This window comes from Dunckerocampus dactyliophorus, chromosome 10 (assembly GCF_027744805.1).
Source record: "Dunckerocampus dactyliophorus isolate RoL2022-P2 chromosome 10, RoL_Ddac_1.1, whole genome shotgun sequence".
Classification (NCBI taxonomy): Eukaryota; Metazoa; Chordata; class Actinopteri; order Syngnathiformes; family Syngnathidae; genus Dunckerocampus; species Dunckerocampus dactyliophorus.
In genome coordinates, this window is record NC_072828.1 from 24555812 (window position 1) to 24578092 (window position 22281).

Consider the following 22281-nt stretch of genomic DNA (forward strand, 5'->3'; position numbering starts at 1 on the left):
CACTGTGGTAAAAAGTCAAATTTGGAGTCCGAAGACAAGAAGCTCGGCGGATAATTCTAGCTAGCTAGCTAGTTAGCTGCGGCCGTCAAGAGCGAGGCAAAGCGTGTAAAGAAAGATGCAAGAGAAGTCGAACACCAATAGGTTTGCCAAGGGAGTGATTAAATATGCTGCCATCGACTGGCGTAGCCTGTGTGAAGCTGTCAAACTGAAACCATTGGAGGTTTTACAGACTAGCGTTGATTTTCGCGGCAGTACGGGACAAAGTACATTCCTTGTCGGCTCAATAGGGGTCTTGTCAAACCTACGTGATACAGCACACATGTACATTCATGTCATGTCTGTGTTGTCATTACATGACTTGTCACGTCGCCGCCGCACGGCGACTGGTTTTTGTGATCGGCTTTAAAAGGCATTTAAGGTCATATGCCGATCACGTGTTTTTTACGGAAATTGTCCGATACTAATCGGTGGCCGATCTATCGGAGCAACCCTAGTATGCAGTGATGCTTTGTAAACGCCAACAAAAGGCTGAGTCATCCAGCCTCACTGTCATTACGCTGACATGACAATATTTTATACTTAATATTTTAGAGCCACTGCAGTCATTTCGTTCATTCACAAAAATGACAATGAAGCTTTGTTACATGCGCAAATCTTTTTTCGGTGGCTATCTAAAAAAAAAATAATACATGGGTGTAGAATCCAGGTTAATTTTTATTTTGAAGCTTATTTTGCGCTGAACAGGAAGTCACTGTGCACATTTTAATGCTGCGTAACTAGACAGCAGTTATGTTGCCACAGGTTGCTTAGTGATGAGGTAGTTAACAATACTACAACACATTGACATACAGTCATCCCTCATTTACTGTGGTTAATTGGTTCCAGACCCGACCATGATCACTGAATTTCTGCAAAAGAGGATTACATTATTAGGTAGATAACATTATTAGTGTCCTCAAACATGAAATAGCACCCCTATAGTCACCTTTACATTCGTATTACCCAATATAGTAAACATAAAAGACAGATAATAAGCCATTAAGACATAAATAGCACATAATATAGAATTGGGAGGTAGCATTCCGGCAGTGGCTTTTGTCTCATCAATGTAACATTACTGACATCTAGTGACCAGTGTAGAATGCCACATATCAAAAACATGTATTTGAATGTGTCTTCTGAATGCCTTATGTTTGTGTTTTAGTTCATTTCGCCATTCTTATGCTTGAAAACACTTAATTTAGGCCAGAAATACATAAAATTTGCTTAAAGATTTAGATTTTTTGACTGAATAAGCCGTAGTCAAGCACAAAACAGCACTGAATTATGAATTAATATATTTTTGAAAAAACGGTGAAGCAAAGTGGTGAGGGAAGACTGTATACAGAACTATTTTTTTCTAGAAATGATCCCTTTGGATGTCAAATTTTATATTGCAGGGGTGTGGAATCTGTCATGCGACTGGGACTCGAGTCAGACTTGAGTCGCAATTTTGATGACTTTGGGCTCGCTTTGACAATATCTAAAAAGCCTCGCAACCCCACTTGGACTTTGACATTAATGACTCTGAATTTGACTTGGACTTTAGTCTGATGACTTGAAAATACTTGCAATTTTCAGTGACTGAGTAATGTGTCCCCATTCATCATTATTATGTCATTTCCAGCAAGGCAACTCATTTTTCCACAGAAACTGCCTCATTGAAAGCATCTGTTAATGTCCAATCATGTTTAAGAACAAACAACAAAAGGTGTGGATTACATTTCTTTGCACTAACCAAATCCTGAATGTGGTCTCTGCTCTCTTTTTCTGGGGCTATTGTCACAGTGGGGTTTAAAATTAAAACCATTCAAAATGCACTAATCATATTTATCAAATTTAATAGATTGTTACCTAGTTAAACTCCATTTAATTTGGAAAATACCAAACAATGTTTTTGACTTGTAAGGAATAAAACATTTCAAGCCTGGGATGACTTCAGAACTGACTCGACCTGTCTTCCACTGTAACTACATGGAAGAAAAAAAAATGGTAACACCTCTTAGTATGATCTTTGTAAGAGTAAAAATGTTGATACATGTCTTATATTTGAGCACCTCTCAACTTGTAACTATATAAAACCAATAATGTTTAAAGTGAAAAGAAAGATGTGGGTGTCATTACCCTTCAGACAGCATCTTTTTGACCCTCTCCTTCTCCACTGTAAGCTCCACTTCTGCACTTTTACTGCGAAACAGCTTTTCTTCTCCTGGCCCATTGACTGTCAGCAGTGGTGGTGAATGACGCTCCTCGGACAGTTCCTGGACCAAGAACCCACACAAGTACACTGTAGTTAGATTGTTTTTGTTCCACTACGTGAGCTCCTTGTGCATAAAACACTGTGCAAAAGGATTGTAAGCAGGGTGTGTTTTAAATGTCACATTACATTGTACAGTACCTTTTTCTGTGACCCAAAGTATGCCATTAGTAGACAAGCACACACTTATCAGAACATTTAGCTGCTGTATGATCATTCTACTTCAAGAGCGGGTTTGCTTCAAATTAAATTAAAAATGTTCCAATATGGCAAAAACTGCCTGTGCAGGGACGCATGCAAATGTCGGTTCAACATCACGCACAGGTAATTTGATTCTGGATTCATTTGCAGACAGACCCATTAGTCTCTCTCTCAAGAGAGGTCCAGGCACAGAGGAGCAGGATACGCCCGTGTTGGACGGGCCAATCACTGATTCGTCTCATCTGAGTGCCTGTAAACAAGCTCCATGCAACACGTGTCTACAGGAACACACCATAACATCACATCGCATGTGAACTGATATAGTGACTGAGAAGTTGGCAGCTATATGCATCCCTTTTTCCCAAACAGGAAATGAATACATGAAGACAACCACGATAACACTTTACAATAAGGTACACAAAATGACAGTAGTTAATGAGGAACAAACATACCTAACCCTAACCAATACTCATTAGTTATTCATTAGTTCCTCAGTAACTACTCTAAATTTATGTCCGTTAGTTCCTCAGTAACTACTCTATTCATTAGTTCCTCATTAGTTCTTCATTAGTTCCTCAGTAACTAGTCTAAATTTATGTGCCTTTGTCATTAGTTCCTCATTACTTCATTAGTTCCTCAGTAACTAGTCTAAATTTATGTGCCTTTGTCATTAATTCCTCATTAGTTCTTCATTACTTCCTCAGTAACTAGTCTAAATTTATGTGCCTTAGCCATTAGTTCCTCTTTGGTTCTTCATTAGTTCCTCAGTAAGTACTGTATTTTTGTGTACCTTATTGTAAAGTGTGACCGACAACCACAATGTATTACAGATGATGAATTATATTCTACCTTGTTAGGATGGTGTTACACTTATAGGCCCCTATGAAAAAGTTGTATTTTTTCCCAAATTCCGTTTAAATTTTTAAACGTGAACATGTTCCTGATAAAATAGTGATCTGTTTCTGCACACAGACAAAAACAAACTCTCCAGGGAGTGTGACAACTTGAATATCGGGGCACACCCAGGCTCTAACTGGGCCTTTGCAAATCCACCAGGAGAAAAAGGGCCACTACTGTACACGAGCCTGGGGATACAAACAGGCGGCATAATGTGGCGATCCCTTGCGTGACTAACTAACTGACGGAGAAACATAACATACCGATGCATTTCAAACTCACCAAAAACCTCAGACAAAATCTGGTTCAACCCAAAGACAAAATCCCAAGAAGGAAACTCTGCAGTGTGCTTGTGCATTGCAAGAAGTGCAATGACATCTACATTGGAGAGACTAAGCAACCCTTATACAAATGCATGGCACAACACAGGAGAGCAGTTTCTTCGGGCTCAGGCAGCAGCTTATTGCTGTCAGCAGCTTATTTGCATCTCAAAAAGATAGAACATTCCTTTGAGGACAAGGATATCCAAATTCTGGATAGGGAGGACTGCTGGTTTGAAAGAGGTGTGAAAGATGTGAAACTAGAAAAGCCCACTCTAAACAGACGCGGAGGTTTGCGAACCTAACGTCCTAACATCTCTCCTCCAAAGATTGTCTCATTCCAAAGGAAAAGTGGCCACAAATAAGCCGTTTTGCCGCCAGCCAACCTATTATTATGCAGGCCACGCCGGCCAACAGCCACAAAACAACCCTATTGTGACCACCCCCAGACGACACACCTATCAGAGACATAAATAGCGAGACTCCACACTTTAAAAAATTACAACTAAAGAATCTTTTTGGATTAAAGGTGAACCAAAGGAGGAGTCCAGCTGTCTCAATTCAACCTTTACGGATATTGTAAAATTTAAATAATTGACAGAACCAATATTTGTCTTGATAGAACATTTACATTTGGATTGTGACAGCACATCAACTGGCTCTGCTCCAACAGGGCACATGGAACGTAATCTGCCTTGATATTTTCCATCCCTGCTGCCGAAAACAGGCTATGATTTGTTCCCAGTGTACCATTTTCACACATTTTTCAGATGACGCAAATGAGTTTTACACTCGCTGTCACCTTATTTCTCTTTCCTTATGTGCAAAGTACCAGGAGTTGGTTGAGCAATGCCTAAGAGCAGGGTGGAAGGCACAATGCGAGCCCATTGAAGTAGGGTGCAGGGGCTTTGCTGGCCGCTCATTGTGCAAGGTTTTCACACTACTTGGCATCACCGGGGCTGCAAAACGGAAAGCCATTAAGTCCACTATGGAGGCAGCAGAGAGAGCCTCCAGGTGGCTGTGGATCAGGAGGAGCGATCTGTGGGCCCATGCTACTGGGACACAAGCCAGGGAATGATCAACCCTAGGCTGGGTCACCTGAGTGAGGGCGTATGATGTTGAAAGACCCGAAACGCCCGATGAACTCAGGAACATCACTGATGATGTGTCCCAGTGCATCTCACGATGTATCTTTCATTCTTTGTGCAGAAACCAAAGCCAGACATTGTCAAATTCAACTAAAGCGGTGCAGTCCTGCACTTACTGGGAAAAAATTCTTGTAATATTAATTTGAGTGAGCCTGACCCTATTCCTGCGAGGAGGATTGTGAGCTTTGTAGCGCTGTCTGTCCTTATGGATGCATGTAATTAAACACATAGCCCACTCATGTCGAGGAGAACAATGTCCCAAGAAAGGAAACAAAGAGAGGCAAAATCAAAGCAAAGGCAACTGTGGTCAGGCCCCAAAAGCCAAGGGATCGACTTGCATATTCAACCCTGAATAATTCATGCTGTAGATCATGTTTAAGTCATAAACCGGGTTACAAATAGTTAATTTCAGTTGAAAGACTTGGGAGGAACTTTTAGGGGGGTTGTGTGTTTCCTGCTCTCTAGGGTTTTTAAATAATCAGTGAAGTATCAGACGGATTTTTGTATCAGACTAGACTGTTCCTACAAAAGAAGAACTAATTCTGATGAGATCCAAACATCTGAATGTGTTTAATGGGAATTTACATTATGGATTTTTTTAAAAACCTGGATCAAGTGTGAATGAAACCTGCTTCTAACACCAGCTTTTGACCCACATAACACCATGTTTCAAAAGAGATATGATTTGCATTAATAAATGATGTGATTATTTTTTAAGTTGATATTTAATAACTAATGGGGGAATCTTGTTGCCTAAATTAAGCATTTCCAAGCATTAAAATGGCTAAATGAACGAAAATACAAAGACATTCAGAAGACGCATTCAAAGATGTGTTGATTTGTGGAATTCTACAGTACAGTGGTCACTGACACACATGTGTCAGTAACGTTCGATGAGACACACAAGCACTTGACTTGATCGCCGGAACAACAGGCTTTTATAGCAAGTTTGAATTACCTCACAACACGCACAATATTCCCTAACACAGGCTAACAGCTGTGGCCATAACCCACAGCAAGCTAAAACTCAACTCTGAAACCAAGACGTTACTTCATGCTTCCACTCAGCTCCCCTTGCACAGGAACACATTCACAGCAGCACACACAAGCACAAGTCTTTATGTCTTAAGTGGCTTATTTTTTCTTATTATGTCTACTATATTGGTTAATACGAGTGTAAAAGTGACGATAGGGGTGTTAGTTCATGTCCAGAGGGCTCTAATAACTGTACTTAGGAGGTTGTAAACAGGTTTTCTATGCTGTAAATATGAAAATATTCCATTTATAATGACTATATTCTATTTGCGGAATTTCACTTATCACGGTCAAGTCTGAAAACCAATTAATTGAGATAAATGAGGGATTACCATAGTGTATACCATTAAAAAAAAACATCTTGATACATATCATATATCAAAAACAGCAGGCCGCAAGTGGCATACAAACTAATAAAATGCACTAATAAAAACAAAACCTCACTGGAAGAGGTAATCCGAGTTGCACTTCTGCCAGTAGCAACAAAGACAGTTTTCTTTGCACAAACCACAAGCTGTGTTCTGAAGCTACATTTACTGTCAAGTCAAATTTGATCAGACTGTGGATTAATTATTGAGCAAAATCATCCATGCAACGCAGAGATGAATGACTAAGAATACAGTAGCATCGGCCTCAAGACAAAAGAAAATGCATGTTTTCATATTGTTTTAGGATTTTGTGAGACTTTTTACACACCTGAGAAAGCTGAGGGGGTGTCCACATATCCCATGATGCATTCCATGCAAAAGAAGAGAAGGGAGAGAAAAGAGAAATAGTGAGAACAGAATACTTCCTTTAACAGAGAGCTCAAAGTAATATCAGGCTTGCTGCGTGATGAAGAAAAGAAGTGACTGGTAAAAAGCTGACTTGTAGATGATCCTGGAAAATGCAAAACAGTAATACGTTTCATATTTCATTTCACTTTTCAACCTTTCATTTTAAATTTGCAACCAAGAAGTGAAAAAAGAAAGCAAAATAACGCACCTTCACATAACAAGGTCCAAACAGTGTGTGTTTTTAGGTTAGCTGTCAAATGCAAATCTCACTCAATGGAATCTTGGATATTTTAAATATTAAGTTGCTTTCCAGAGAGCTTTCACCGTGACATGCCTGTGCCGCTGTTTTTTTAAGTACATTTACACTGTTCACTTATTTATCCGAGCATCAGTCCATTTGCTTTCTGAGTTTATATAAAGCTCCTGTCTTCACATTCTGAGCTTCATTGAGACCACAAGCCTCCGTCATTTATTTATGGGTCCATGCATCGGGACATGCAAGGCTTCCCTTGAAGCACCTGTGCCCCTCACGACACAACACACACTTTTCAGTGTAGTTTTCATGCCAAGATTTGGATTTAAAATATAGATGACTGGCATTTATTGTCCCTTTCTGCATGCCACTGCATAGATACTGTGCATCAGGGAAAATCCAATGAGCAAATGCAGACAAATGACAACAGCTCCAACATCCTGCTGTCTTATATAGACAAAACGTGTGGACACTTTGCGATTACACACTCAGGACGTGATAATGGAAGGAGCTCTTCTGAAAAGACTTTCAGCAAGTTCCTGGAATGTGTCTGTGGGATTTATTTTCACCTTAATAGCATTTGTGGGGTGAGAGGTCACTTTAATCGCAAGATTGTTTGAGGGCCATTTGACTCTCAAGTTCATCCAAACTTGAGAGCCATATCAGGCTGGAAAAGGGGTGGTGCTTGAAATCTTTGTTTTCCTCTATTAACCATGCTTACGCCGCAGGTGGTTACCGTGGTTACCATGCCCCAGGTGGAGGAGTTCAAGTATCTCGGGGTCTTGTTCACGAGTTGGAGCGTGAGGTCGACAGGCGGATCGGTGCGGCGTCTGCAGTAATGCGGTCGCTGTGCCGGACCGTCGTGAGGCAAAGCTCTCAATTTACCGGTCAATCTATGTTCCCACCCTGGGGTTTCATTCCAGGGCTAAATAAGGCGTGATCGCGGCTCACTGGTCATTTATTTTGCAGTGTGCATATAGCTGTCAGGGTCACTTACTGACCCCACGCAATATCGCTGTTCGATTATCGCTCCCTCACTATATCCCTGTTTTTCAGAAATTAATTAATTAACAAATGGTCACCGTTTTGTGGTAGACTATCGTCTATTTATTATTAGTCAAAACATGTTGAAATACAGGAGATATATAGTATTCAGGTCACTAGGTGGCAGTAATGACACAAAACATTGAGACATTACCTTACATTACATTACCTTAACAGAGTGAAAAAGACTTCTCCTTCCAGAAGTGGTAAGTTTTTGGCTTTTTAAGTTTAGAAGAAATAAATTCGAGGCTAGCGAGTGGCCGCCTCGAGTCACAGCAGCATAGGAGTTGCAATGTGATGTAAACAATGAATAATAGGAGTGTACAGGTGAGTACAGCGGTGATATTTCATGGCTAGAGGACTCTGGTAATGTTAAAAAATGAATTTAGAAAGTCATAAAAAGGTTTTCTATGCTCTAACTACTAAAATATACCATTTATTAACACTGAATCCTATATCGTGAAAATTTATTTAACGCCATCGGGTCTGGAACCAATTAACCACTATAGTTATCACAACACAATATCAGTGAATTCGTTGCGAACATGTCACACTCTTGGCTTTGCTGTGAATTCATGGCTGCATGTGTTTGAATCTGGTTCCCGGAACGTGTCAGAATCACCACTTCATTTCACTCCAATTACATACTAGTTTATCTATGACAAAAATGTTTTATTAAGTGAGTATTTTCATTTTGTTATTGTTTTTTTTTTTTTTGGTGTCATGAGCACTTTAAACTCCCTTGTCTTCTGCAGGATGTTCCTCCTGTTTAGTCATCATCATTAGAGTGTAGCTAAACATCTCCCTGGCCTTTGTTTCACACATCCTAGCCATTCATCCTATCCATTTAGTTTGGCTGACCATTATACCATCAACACATGATATATTTATTTCACATGCAAAAACTAATTATTGGGTATTTTATTATTTCCTCTTTCAGTTTTTTTTTTTTTTTATTTCTGACATCCCAGAAAACTAAAATGCTACTTACTGCCTGCGTCCTTCACGACAGATGCTGCGCAGTCTACATACACATCTGCAGATGTTACTGACCATCTGAACCCTCAGTGAAGAAGAAAATTAAATAAGATAGCACTTGATAATCCTGTAAGCTTTGCATGATGTTCTCCTTTTGCGAAGATGTCTTTTCTCTGTAACCTTACTTTGTATCTGGACATCGGTTTGATAGCAAACACATCCTGGCGGCTGCACATTGTCAATCCACTACAATACAACACTAAATGCCCATCACACATACAATAGCTGCTACCCCATCTATAAATCAATACATACTGATATGGCTGTGTCCATGTGGGTGACCTTGCACCCTGATAAAGCCCTTCTACCACTACCAGGACAATTACCACAAGCTGTTTAATTTCTCATTGGGAAGAGTTTTAATCATTTATTGTCTTCCATGTTTGCGTGTTTGTCCATCCTCCAGTAGCCTTTGGGTGCCAAAGCAGACATGCACGGGCAAGAATTTCATTTCACACTCATGCTTGTATTACAAAAGAGTTCATGTGTCCAAAACTACAGCGGCTTTTTGAAAGAAAGTCAACGTCAGTACACTTTGATAATGAATGATTTTTTTGAATAAATGATAAAAATGTGCATTTCATTCTTCTTCTTCTTTTTCTTCAAGTGACCACCTTACTATTGATGTTCTGTTTTGTTATAATCAAGAGTGTTTTTCAGAGACTCTCTCTAAACAATGAAAGATTTTGAGTGTCAAGCGTGACTCTGCAATGACTGAGCAGGCTTTTGCACAGAACAACATTGGTAGCACGATCTAATCTAATCTAAGATCCAATAAAAGAGCGGTTAAGAAAAAGTGGTGAAACTGTCAGAGGGGACTGCATGGTGCCCTAGTAGTTGTCACATCCTCTTCGAAACTATTCGATTCTCTGTTGGAGCATCCCTGTGTGGGGTTTGTATGTTTTACATACGTACATGTTGAACCCAGTAGCGTGTCTCACCTTCCTTATCAAAATGCTGGCACTTAGAACTTTTTGGGCTCTATTTTGGGTTATTTTGCAGCTGAGCGAGCAGAGACTTAAAAATTCAAAAAATAACTCATGGAAAAACACAAAAGTTGTGTCTGTGTGGATCTCGCTCCCACATCGGGTCCTTCAGCACATTCACGTCTTCAATAAAGGTAAAAGTAACCTTAAATGTTCGTCTATGCCTTTCATTCATCATATATTTGTATTTATATGCATTTTTTATTGTTTTTTGCATCTAAAACTATAATTGTAAAATTCTAAAAATCTGTTTTGTGTGAACATCTTTGGCTTTCTGGACCGGATTATTGGGAATTGGATTTACATTTTTTGTTATGGCAAAAATTGATTTGGTTAGAGTACGTTTCGGTTAGAGTCAAATCTTCTGGAACGGTTTAATGATCCTAACCAAGGTTCCATTGTATTTTAATATTTGGAATGAGGCAGCCAAAACTTTATAAAGCTCTCTGCTGTTCCACACCGCTGCGAAGGACAACCACAATAATAAAGATATCTTTTATAGATGAGAACATTTTGTTTGATTGAGCATGTGGTCATAATGTAGTGGCAGGTTGATTAAATCGCTGGTACAAACACTAAAGTCAGGTAGCTTTACTCAGTAACAAGACTACAATTGCCGATACAATATTCATGATAAGTGTATTCATCTTTCAATTGTTGAGTGCAGCAATGTGTGTTATATGTTATGTTGGACTAGCAAAAGGAAGTGAAGTTCTGACTAACTTTTACTTCTCCAAACAAACCTGAAATTTGTCAAGCAGATCATGAAATCATAGATGCCGGCAGGATAAAATGTGGGTATTGTCCTCCAAACAACAGCGAGGTTGCCTTCAATTATGGATGATTCAGCTATCCCTCTGCCTCCTCTCCATTCCCCCTTTCAGTCAATCTCAGCTCACACCAACTCTCCAAACACCTTTAGCTACGGCAGCTCTCCAAAGCAGAGACCTAAATGCATTTCAAGCATGAAATCTTTTAATGGAGTTAACCAATAAGCAACTAGAGAAGCAGCCAGATGGAGGACCATATAATCCCTCTTGATTGTGTATATGTTTAAAATAGAAACGGACTTTTCTGGATATATAGCCGCTCCAAAGTCTAGTCCTGGGATTTGGTTAAAGTGGTCTGCATGTCTCTTTAGGGCCACGGTTCGATTGCTGCACATATTGTTTGTACAATATAATATAAATACAAATAAACGATATGAAACAATATATGAAATAAAAAAATTATGACACAGTAGTGAACATAATTCATTTAATCGATCTAATTTTTAATCTCTAACTTTACTGTTTCTGTATGCGAGTTGCCTTTTAATAAAATCTTTTTCTTTTATGAGTTGGGCTTCTTATGCTTGCGTTTTTGGGGGTGCAAAACAATGGTCAGTCACACCCTGACGTGGACATTCCTTAGCTGTCATTGTGTTTGGTCTTGTTTAGCATCAACCCATTGTAGTTGGGAGGGCAAGGTGAAGAGCGGCGAGTATCGGCGAGGAGATGTGAAAGTGGCATGTGACAGTTGTCGGCCCAATTAATGGGAAATTTACCTCTCAAAAACGCCCTGACGACACCATTGATAAAAGCTTGTGTAAGAACATGTTTACTTACCACCGAAGCAGCTCAAATTTAATCTGCCACATCAACACAAAGCACTCAGTCGCGAGTGCAGCCACAGCTAACGTCAGCAGCAAAAAATTCAGGAATTTAGCGAGCCATAGCAAAGCTCTTCACAAGCTAACCTCGAGGAGAACACCTCGCATATGAGCAGGTTCATGCCAAGTGGTTAGAGATGAACTGCAAGCCAATAAACTTAGTGGAAGAAGAGGGGTTAACAGAGGCAAACTGTGTCCACTGACCCATCATCCGAGTCACCGTCCAGGACTGCAGTGACAAGCAAAATTAGCAAGATGTACAAAAGAAAAACAAACTCAACATTTTGGTGGAGGATTCGCCCAAGTGGGTTGCTATGACCGGCTGGTTCAGTTTTCAGTGCTCAATATTATTAGAAAAGTGTTGTTGCTGTTTTTTTTATATGGCCTTAATGTTTTTGACATTAACTGAGATTTATCACTCCGGAAGAGGTTATAAAGCCATTTCTATAGCTTTGGGACTACAGAGAGCCACAGTGACAGCCATTATCCACAAATGGTGAAAACATGGAACAGAGGTGAACCTTCCCTGGAGTGGCTGGCCAACCAAAATTACCCCAAGAGCACAGCGACGACTCATCCAAGAGGTCACAAAAGACCCCACAACAACATCTAAAAAACTGCAGGCCTCACCTGCCTCAGTTAAGGTCAGTGTTCATGACTCCACCATAAGAAAGACACTGGGCAAAAACGGCCTGCATGACAAAAAACACTGCTGAAGAAAAAGAACATTAAGGTTCGTCTCAATTTTGCCAGAAAACATCTTGATGATCCCCAAGACCTTTGGGGAAAAAGTTGAACTTTTTGGAAGGTGTGTGTTCCATTACATCTGGCGTGAAAGTTACGCCGCATTTCAGAAAAAGAATATCATACAGTATCAACAGTAAAATATGGTGGTGGTAGTGTGACGGTCTGGGGCTGTTTTGCTGCTTCAGTACCTGAAAGACTTGCTGTGATAAATGGAACCATGAATTCTGCTGTCTACCAAAAAGCCCTGAAAGAGAATGTCCAGCCATCTGTTGGTGACCTCAAGTCAAAACCAACATGGGTTCTGCAGCAGGACAATGATCCAAAACACACCAGCAAGTCCACCACTGAATGGCTGAATAAAAACAAAATGAAGACTTTGGAGTGGCCTAGTCAAAGTCCTGACCCGAATCCTATTGAGATGCTGTGGCATGACCTTAAAAAGGCGCTTCATGCTTGAAAACCCTCCAATGTGGCTGAATCACAACAATCCTGCAAAGAAGAGTGGGACAAAATTCCTCCACAGCGCTGTAAGAGACTCATTGCAAGTTATCGCAAACGCTTGATTGCAGTTGTTGCTGCTAAGGGTGGCCCAACCAGTTATTAGAGTGGAATCACTTTTTTCACACAGGGCCATGTAGGTTTAGATTTTTTTTCTTCCTTAATAATAAAACGTTTCATTTAAAAACTGCATTTTGTGTTCAGTTGTGTTGTCATTGACTAATATTTGAATTTGTTTGATGATCTGCAACATTTAAGTGTGACAAACATGCAAAAAAAAAAAAGAAATAAAAAAAAAGAAATCAGGAAGAGGGCAAACACTTTTTCACACCACAGTAGCTTAATTACATCAAGAATTACACATCATAATAAAATAATTTCTCTTGACAGCACTACATATTATTAAATATAAATATCTAAAAACACAGAATAATAACAATAACATAACTTTTGATCATTTCACTAATGGCTGTCTTAGCACACAGTTGCAAAAAAAATACATCACTGCCTGTTTCCCCTGACACCAGGATAATTCATCAAGAAATCAGCAAATAATGATTGTGTTTATTGTGTTTAACATAATTAAACACAAGAGCTTAACATTTACGTATGAGTAGAACCTCTGCGGTGATGGAAAAGCAACAATAGTGAAAACGTGTGCTTTAGTGCTTCACCTGTGGGGCAGCGATGTTGAGAGCGGGGTTGGCCAGCTCGTACCTCTCCTGGGATTTTTCTCTGGCCAGACGAGCCGCCTCCTTCACCTCCTTAAACTGCTCAGCAAACTAGAGATGGACCAAGGAGAAACAGCTGTGACCTGTCTGCAGTTACTCCAAACTCACTGTTGCATGAAACACACAAAACAGCTGCTTTGCCCTCAAATCTCTCCCTTACTGCAGCAGCTTTGAGTAGATTAGAATGAGAGAGAGAAAAAGCTTTATTTTTGGGCTTCAACATGTTTCCATTGTGAATCTTTTCAACTAAACCAGATAGCATAAAGGTGCTGCTGTGATTTTCACATAAAACTGTGCTTTTGTTGTGTTTTGGCAGTGCGTCACTGTTTGGTAAGTTCATGGTAGTTTTCCATAGTGTTAGCTTTTAAAATTCAACTTTATTACCATCTTGCAAATTGACAAAATGCAGTATGATGGAAATGTTGATCTCACGCCACATGTGAATTGCTTTTACAGCCATCATGGCTATGTAGCAGAAGGGGCAGGATTAACTCAAGTGGTGGCAATTTACCAATCAGAAGGAAAGAAGAAGAGGAAGTGGATAAATATTACTGTCGTCGTTGCAGCTAAATGCACAACTATAAGGAACTACGTCGGCAGTGTACATAGTATACATATTTAAGTGTAAGTACAGAAGTGCATGAATTGAAACACAGCCCAAGAAAAGAAATCACATTAACCCGGTGAAGTAAATAATTTAATGAGCTATTATTTTTACACATGTATACAGTAATCCCTCGTTTATCACACTTAATTGGTTCCATGATAAGTGAATTTCCGCAAAGTAGCATTTTTTTATTTTTGGACTATTTGGACTATTTTCATAGTTAGAGCATAGAAAACCTGTTTTCTAAATCCGTTTTTTAACATTATTAGAGCCCTGTACACATGAACTAACACCCCTATAGTCACCTTTACACTTGTACTATCCAATATAGTAGACATAATAAGAGAAAATAAATGTGTTCCCAAGGGGAGCAGAATGAGTGGCAGACAGGACGTGACGTCAGGGGTTGAGTTGAGAAGTTGAGTTTCAGCTTGCCATGGGTTGTGGCTGCTACAATAGCCCGTGTTTTTATTAGGGATTCTTGTGCCTATTGTGAGATAATTCAAACCTGCAATAAAAGCCTGTTGTTCCGGCGATCAAGTCTAGTGATTGTGTTTCTCACAAAACATTCCATTAACATTACTGACACCTAGTGACTGGTGTAGAATACTACATCAGCGTCTTTGAATGCATCTTGTGAATGCCTTATACTGTGCTGTATGTATGCCTTATTTGTATGCGTGAAAACGCTTAATTTAGCAAAAAAAAAAAAAAAAAACGCAACATTAGCTTAAATATGCATATGTTTTTACTAGTAGGCCGTATTCAACCACAAAACAGCATGATTTATTAATTCATACATTTTTGAAAAGTCATGATAGAGTGAAGCCACGAAATTTGAACCGTAAAACGGCGAGGGACAACTGCATTTTTATATCGTAACTTTTTGATTGATATTCAGGTGGACACATCATCTGTCACCTTTTTTTTTCGGTGGTTCCACATGACCTCAGAATGAATCATGACTGATGTTCGCCATGTTTGCATCACCAACGTGTATTACTTTAACTGAATAAAGCTACTTTTATGGTATTGTGTGTACCTGCTGCAGCTGCTGCTCTGTAGAGAAGCCGAGGCCGTAAACCGTGTTGGCCCGACTGTCAGCCCACTGGCCAAACTTCTGGGAGGTTTTGGTGAAGGTCATGTTAGGGGTGATGGTGCTGTTGATGATAGCCTACCGCCACAAGGAGCAAAAGAACATTATATAAGTTATTTAAAAAAAAAAAAAACAGCAAGATATTATATAATCCATCTGTCCATCTTCTATGCCGCTTATCCTCACTAGCTTTGCAGGGGTATCCCAGCTGACTTTGGGCGACAGGCGGGGTACACCCTGGACTGGTCACCAGCCAATCGCAGGGTACATATAGACAAACATTCCCACTCACATTCATACCTATGGACAATTTAGAGTCGCCAGTTAACCTAACATGCATGTTTTTGGAATGTGGGAGGAAACTGGAGTACCCGAAGAAAACCCACGAACGCACGGGGAGAACATGCAAACTCCACGCAGAGAAGTCCAACAGAGATTCAAACCCAGATCTTCCAGATCTCCTGACTGTGTGGCCAACATGCTAACCACTAGGCCACCGTGCGGCAATATAATATAATTCATTAATTTATCTCTTTCCTGACACCTGTGGTATTTGATGATTGACTTTAACAGAATATTTTTTACGTCTCTGTGTTTATACTGTCATAACTCATCCTCAAACATGTCTCTGCATTGTATTCCAGTCACTTATGTCTCCCATTGTCCTCCCAGGTGGACTATACCATTAGTAAATTATGGAGCTAGCGGTGGATGCAACATTTTATGACTTCAAAGTGACATTTTTCAGGGAGTGGTCTGCTGGACAAAACTGGACAGATGACTCCAACCCACCACAGGACACCATAACATCGCTCAGTAGCTCCTATGGTAGCTCCTTCACCCCACATACATATTTTTGACATCTGATATGTGCTATTCTATTCTATTGATCATGCTGTATTTACCATAATTTCCGGACTAGAGCGCACCGGTATGTAAGACGCACTCACTAAATTTAGAAATAAAAAAAGATCTGTACGTATGTAGGCCGCCCACCTTGTCCACGTCGTAACATGGGATATTTGGTACACAGAAAGCTGTTATACGGAAAGATTTGTAAAACTTTTGATTAAATAAATGCTTTTTGTGGGTGTAATACAGCGAGTTAAAAAGTAGGCTACCAGAAAAGTCATTCATCACTGTCCTCCTCCTTCTCCTGGAAAAACCAAACCACTACAAGTGTCTTCTTCAGCATCACAACTGAACAGCCTCATAATGCCTTCCTCACACACTTTGTCGGTCTCTCTCTCGCTCTCTCTTTCGCTGTCGCTCTTGGAGCCACTTTTGTCTCGAGGCAAATTAGCCATTTGGCTTGTGGCATCCTCCTCATCACGCCGTAGTACTGCCTATTAAAACCGGTTGGTGATAGTGGACGCTTGACGGTCCAAACAGTCCAAACAGAAGCTGTAGTATTTCTACACTTGATCAAACATACTTAAGATGTGTCGGAGATCACGGCATAAGACTTCAAAACGTGATATTAGCTTCCACTGCACTGTAAACATCATGAGAAATGTAGGTTTTAGCCATAAATTAGCTGCATTCTGTTCATTTTTATTGACAGAATTTCTAGGCGCAGCCAAGACGTCGAGGGGGTCCAGTTTGGGGGCCTTAGAATCTCTTCTCTGCTGTTCGCATACGATGTGGTCTTGATGGCCTAATCAGGCTGTGACCTTCAGTGTTTACTGGGGCGGTGCGCAACTGAGTGTGAAGCTTGTTCACGAGCGAGGGAAGGTTGGAGCGTGAGGGTAACAGGAGAATCGACGCAGCATCTGCAGTAATGCGGTCGCTGTACTGGTGAAGAAAGAGCTGAGCCGGAAGGCAAAGCTCTCAGTTTACCGGTCAATCTGTGTTCCCACCCTCACCTATGGTCATGACCTTTGGGCCATGACCAAAAAGAAAGAGATTGCGGATACAAGCGACCAAAATAAGAGATAGGGTGAGGAACTCAGCCATCCGGAGGGGCTCAGAGTTGAGCCGCTGCTCCTTCACATTGAGAGGAGCCAGTTGAGGCGCCTCGGGCATCAAGTCCGGATGCCACCTGGACACCTCCCTGGTGAGGTGCTCCGGGCATGCCCAGCTGGGACGAGGCCTCGGCGCAGACCTAGCACACGCTGAAGGGATTGTGTCTCACAGCTGGCCTGGGAATGCCTTGGTGTACTCCTGGTCGACCTGGAAGAGGTGGCCGGAGACCAGGAAGTCTGGGCTTCCATACTGAGACTGCTGCCCCCGTGACCCGGACTAATAACCGCATCACTGTATAAGCCGTAGGGTTCAAAGCGTAAGAAAAAGGTAGTGGCTTTTGCACTGGAAATGACCGTTACTTTAGTTTCTTTGAGTTCATAGTTAGCCTTAAAATTACAAATACATTTTGTCTTTATGTAAACCCGCCTCAACTCCACACCACTAAACCTGTAAGAATAACTTTACGTGTCACAATGGATGGCAGCTCGAAGAGCTTCATGCCTTAAAAACAACCGCAATACAGCCAAGGTGTTTTTTGGCTCATGGACTGGCGGTGCTGTGAGTGTCCAAGCAGGAGAGATGCTCTGTGATCCGCTGCATGTTTTTTTTTTTAGCTTACCTCCTGAATAATGCATTTTTTTTTTTATTTCTTGGAAAATGAAAGTTCTCACGTGGAAAATAATAAACCACTGAGGTGCACAGATAAAATATGAGTCTCCTGCACCCTTTACCCGAGATGAGCTTTTACACAAACCGAAGCTGAGGATAATATTTGCACCAATGTCTGTTTTTCGTTTGGTTTTTAATGTACATTTTCACAGTACATTTTGCTAAAATGCCAACTCTGGATCTGTAGTTTGGTGCAGACAGAGCACTCTAACAAATATGGAGTTAATAATATTTAAATTCTACTTTACAGTAGATTTATTACAGCCTTAAATACAGAAGTCTGTATTTTTCAACTAAATATTCACCCGCAATATCTGCAGTGCGATAACATTAGCAGGAAAGTTTCCATGCTCATTTATTAAGCTGCTTCGTACTCAACAACCCTGCTCTCAATGGGAGGTCATTTTCAATGACACATTATTCACAAACACACTGCGAAGGAACATGAATAATACCTTAAATTGTCATTACCGCTGCATTAATCATCTGAAATTATTTCCATGACGATGTGGCGCTGAGAGAACACCATTTTCTTTAGATTGCTCTTCCTCAACCATAAATTGCATAGCCATGTTAATTGGCAAGTCACAATGATTCTTGAGAAATGCTAGAAGCAGTAGCTTTTGCACGCTCAGGATGTTTTTGTGGATACAGAACAGAGCAGATGTCACATCCAACAACCATCCGGTGCAAGGGCTAAGTGAAAAAGCTTGTACAGGATATGCTCACTAACTTGGTTAAACGAACCATCTCATGAGAGGAGATTATTTTAGCAAAATGCCGGCTGTTTTAATCCGTCCCTAAAAGCCTCTAAAGGCAGTGGTAGTAACAAAGCCGCATGGCGCTTCACATTGTCCAAGTGCAGACAATTCTCAGGGGCTGTGAATCAGCTGCAGGTGATGCAAACGTCACGCACAATACAAAGCACTGTGCGACTTCATTACCGAGTGCAAATGAACTCTCTGACGTCTCTAGCAGGCGCTGGTGGGATTTTTTTTTCACCCCTCTCAGTTTCTAGGATGCATAACTTTATATCAAATAATTCATGACATTGACCACAGCGTTTCCCCTAGGATTTTTTGAAGCAGCCCAGCATGGGAGGGCGGACTGCCACTGCTTCGTTTTGCCGCTGCTGCATTGCAAATTTTTTTTTTCTAGTTTTCATTCTCACAATAATAAGAAACAAAGTGAACACAAGACGGGTTGCGTACTTTTATCTGGCCACAAGTGCCAACAGGGCAGACAGGCGATTCCGGTGTGTGTTTATCAAAATACAACGCAGTGAAACATTTATTATATACAGTATTTTAAATTGTTTTCAAACTAATTGTGGTCAATATGTGCGTAAATAATAAGCTATATATGTATCTATATAACATATACAGTATGTCCATTTATACAATATATTACTTAACATTGTTTTCAAGTTTAAAAAAAACAACAACTCCTTTTTAAGGTGTGGTGGCTTTTATTTTGCCGTGGTGGTGCGCTATGATCAATTACATATGGTGGAAACCCTGGACCAGAATCTTTTTGCACATGTGATTCACACAAATACTATTTCTAAAACTACCCTTGTGGATTTTAATGTGTGTACTTGGACGTCACTTACTTTAGTCCCGCCCACGCTGATGATGCGGTAGACGCTGCGGTTGGCGTCGTAGAAGAAGGACACAGTGACGGCATGTTTGCTGGCCGGCAGCCAGTTGCGTTTGGTAGCCGGGTCAATCTGGAAAACATGAGCTCGGGCACTGAAGATGGGCTGCTCCCTTTGAAACACATAAAAATTCTATGTTAATGACCCAATTCATTCACAAGTGCAGAAAACACTGCAGAAAAATTGCTTACATTGGCAGTGTTTGGGTTTTTTGTGCAAAACATTGGACAATATTGGATGTAACACGATGACAAAAGGGACATGGGACGAACAAACGTGTTGGCACACCTTCCTATTACGCCTGTAGCAAGTGATAATCAAAGCAAATATGAATTGGGTTCCTGATGGAACTTTCGTTATGATTCTGGAGTGTGTAAATTTGTGTCCATTGTCATCCAGAAGAACTTTTGGAAAGTCAGAGCTAACAATCTCTGTTCTGGTTGATCCCAAACAAGGTTCTCAAGAGATCTGATCGATACAGTCGTCCCTCGCCACTTAGAATTCAATTCACTTCATTTCACGCTATCACGGTTTTTCAAAAATGTATTAATTAATAAATCATGACAATTCGTGATTGAATACAGCCTATTATTCATCAAAACACATGCATATTTAAGCAAATGGTTTTTCGGCTAAATTAAACATTTTCCAGTCATTTTCAATACAAATATAAAGGTATATAAATGACTTATTCAATAACCCTGATGAAATGCACTATTCTACATTGGTCACTAGTAGTGTTATTGTAACACTTGGTGAGAGATGCAAGGATCAGACTTGATCGCCGGAACAACAGACTTTTATTGCAGGTTTGAGTTATTAACAGGCACAATAATCCGTAATAAATACTCCTAATAACAATAAAAATGCAGGCTACTTTTGCGGCCGTTACCCACGCAAAACTGAAACACAACTCTGAATCCCCGACACTTCCTGTCCGTCTCTCTTTCAGGCCCCGGAGGGAAGGCATTTATAGTAACACACATGAGCACAAGTATTATTTATGTCTTCAATGGCTTATTTACCCTTATTTTGTCCATATTGGGCAATCCGAAAAGGTGACTACAGGGGTGTTATTTCATGTGTAGGGGGCTCTAATAATGTTAAAAAACGTAGTTGGAAGGTCGTAAATTGGTTTTCTATTTTCTCTAGGTATGAAAACATTCCATTTATAAAAGAGGACTCCTACTTCGCGGAAATTCACTTATCACAGTCGGGTTGGGAACCAATTAACCACGATAAACGAGGGATTACTGTATTGGTTTTTTACCAATATCTGATATAGCACTTCATCACCGATACCAATTTCAACCGATACAGAGATTGGCAGCAGCTCTTCCTCCAAACTAATGTCAGGCCATAACTGAATGAATGAATGAGCATGTTATGCTTCTTTTATTGTGATGCCACTGGATGCGTTTCCTAAATAAACACTGTTTGTGCAAAATAAGATAAATGCTGCAATTGCAAGATGTAGGTTAGAGAAAAAGTGCCATACTATTTATTTTAACCATTTTGTCTCAACAAAAGTCAATAAAGAAAATGGCTTACTTCCCCCTTGGACATCTTATTAAGACTTTTGGTTACATATTCCTACAATTCACAGCAGAAACTTGGAAATAAATAAATGTGTTCCAATACTTTTGTCCATATAGCACAATTAATGTGTCGAGACCCTGACCTCAATATAACGACAAACACATGAAACAGAACATGAAGCTCATGCTAAAACCGAACAGAACAGTACATAAAAAGAATACATGATGAAGGAATAGCAGACATGCAATTAAAGTGTGTCTTACATTCACAAGCTAGGGAGACAATCAGTGGAGTCCAGGATGTATGCAGGCAACATTTCACTGCTTTTGAAATTGTAATATCAAGTACGCAATGAGACATGCCTATTGCAAGCCAACCATATTTTGATGTTAATGAGGATAATGTGGGCCAATCAAAGCACTGTTCCGACTGAAAAAATATTTATATGGGTCGTCCGTGTCTATATGAAGCATTGTTTCGTGTGAGTTTGCTTGGAATTACCCAACATTTGCATTCAAACAATAGCCATTGTTGCTGAAGCTAAGATAATTGAACAAAAGCCGAGGAGCCAAGACGCCTTTGGCTACAGTTTTTGTCCACTGTTGCACCAGATAGAGACTCAGCATGACACGCTGATTATACAAATCAGTTTATGCTAAAAGACTCAGTGGTGTGTGGTGTACTTCGTACCTGGGCCTTCAGTGTGGACTTAAGCAACCCCATCTACCCTTAATACCAGCACTATCATGGCACAATTATACAAACCATAAATATATAATATACATATACTATATAATATATAATATATAATATATAAAAACGCAATATAAAATGTGTGGCATTACAGAATTGGAGATGAATACCATTACAGTGGAACTTCGGTTAGCCTCTGTCCCGGTTAGCATGTGTTTTAGTTAACGTCAACAATTGACGACAAATTTTTGCCTCGGTTTACATACATTTTCCGTTTAGCGTACAATACGGCACGCATCTTTGTTGTGTTATTAATGCACTGCATGAGTCCAACTGTGTTCTTACTGTGTTTTTAATAACAAAACGTCCTTAGCTTCTAACAAGGAAGCTAGCTTGCTAAGTTACAAAATGGCAACCGGGACTGGACATCAGTG

At 40.2% G+C, this 22281-nt stretch overlaps 1 protein-coding gene across 1 annotated transcript in view; it reads right to left on the minus strand.

The window, feature by feature from the left end:
• Nucleotides 1–22281, minus strand: part of LOC129188326 (homer protein homolog 3-like) — a 60577-nt gene that overhangs the window by 21713 nt on the left and 16583 nt on the right. Inside the window, exons 2-5 of the mRNA XM_054788646.1 lie at nt 19571–19727; nt 15271–15402; nt 13565–13672; nt 2164–2300 (exon numbers count right to left, since the gene is read on the minus strand). Of these exons, the coding sequence (XP_054644621.1) occupies nt 2164–2300; nt 13565–13672; nt 15271–15402; nt 19571–19727 (534 nt within the window). The remainder of the gene's footprint in view (nt 1–2163; nt 2301–13564; nt 13673–15270; nt 15403–19570; nt 19728–22281) is intronic.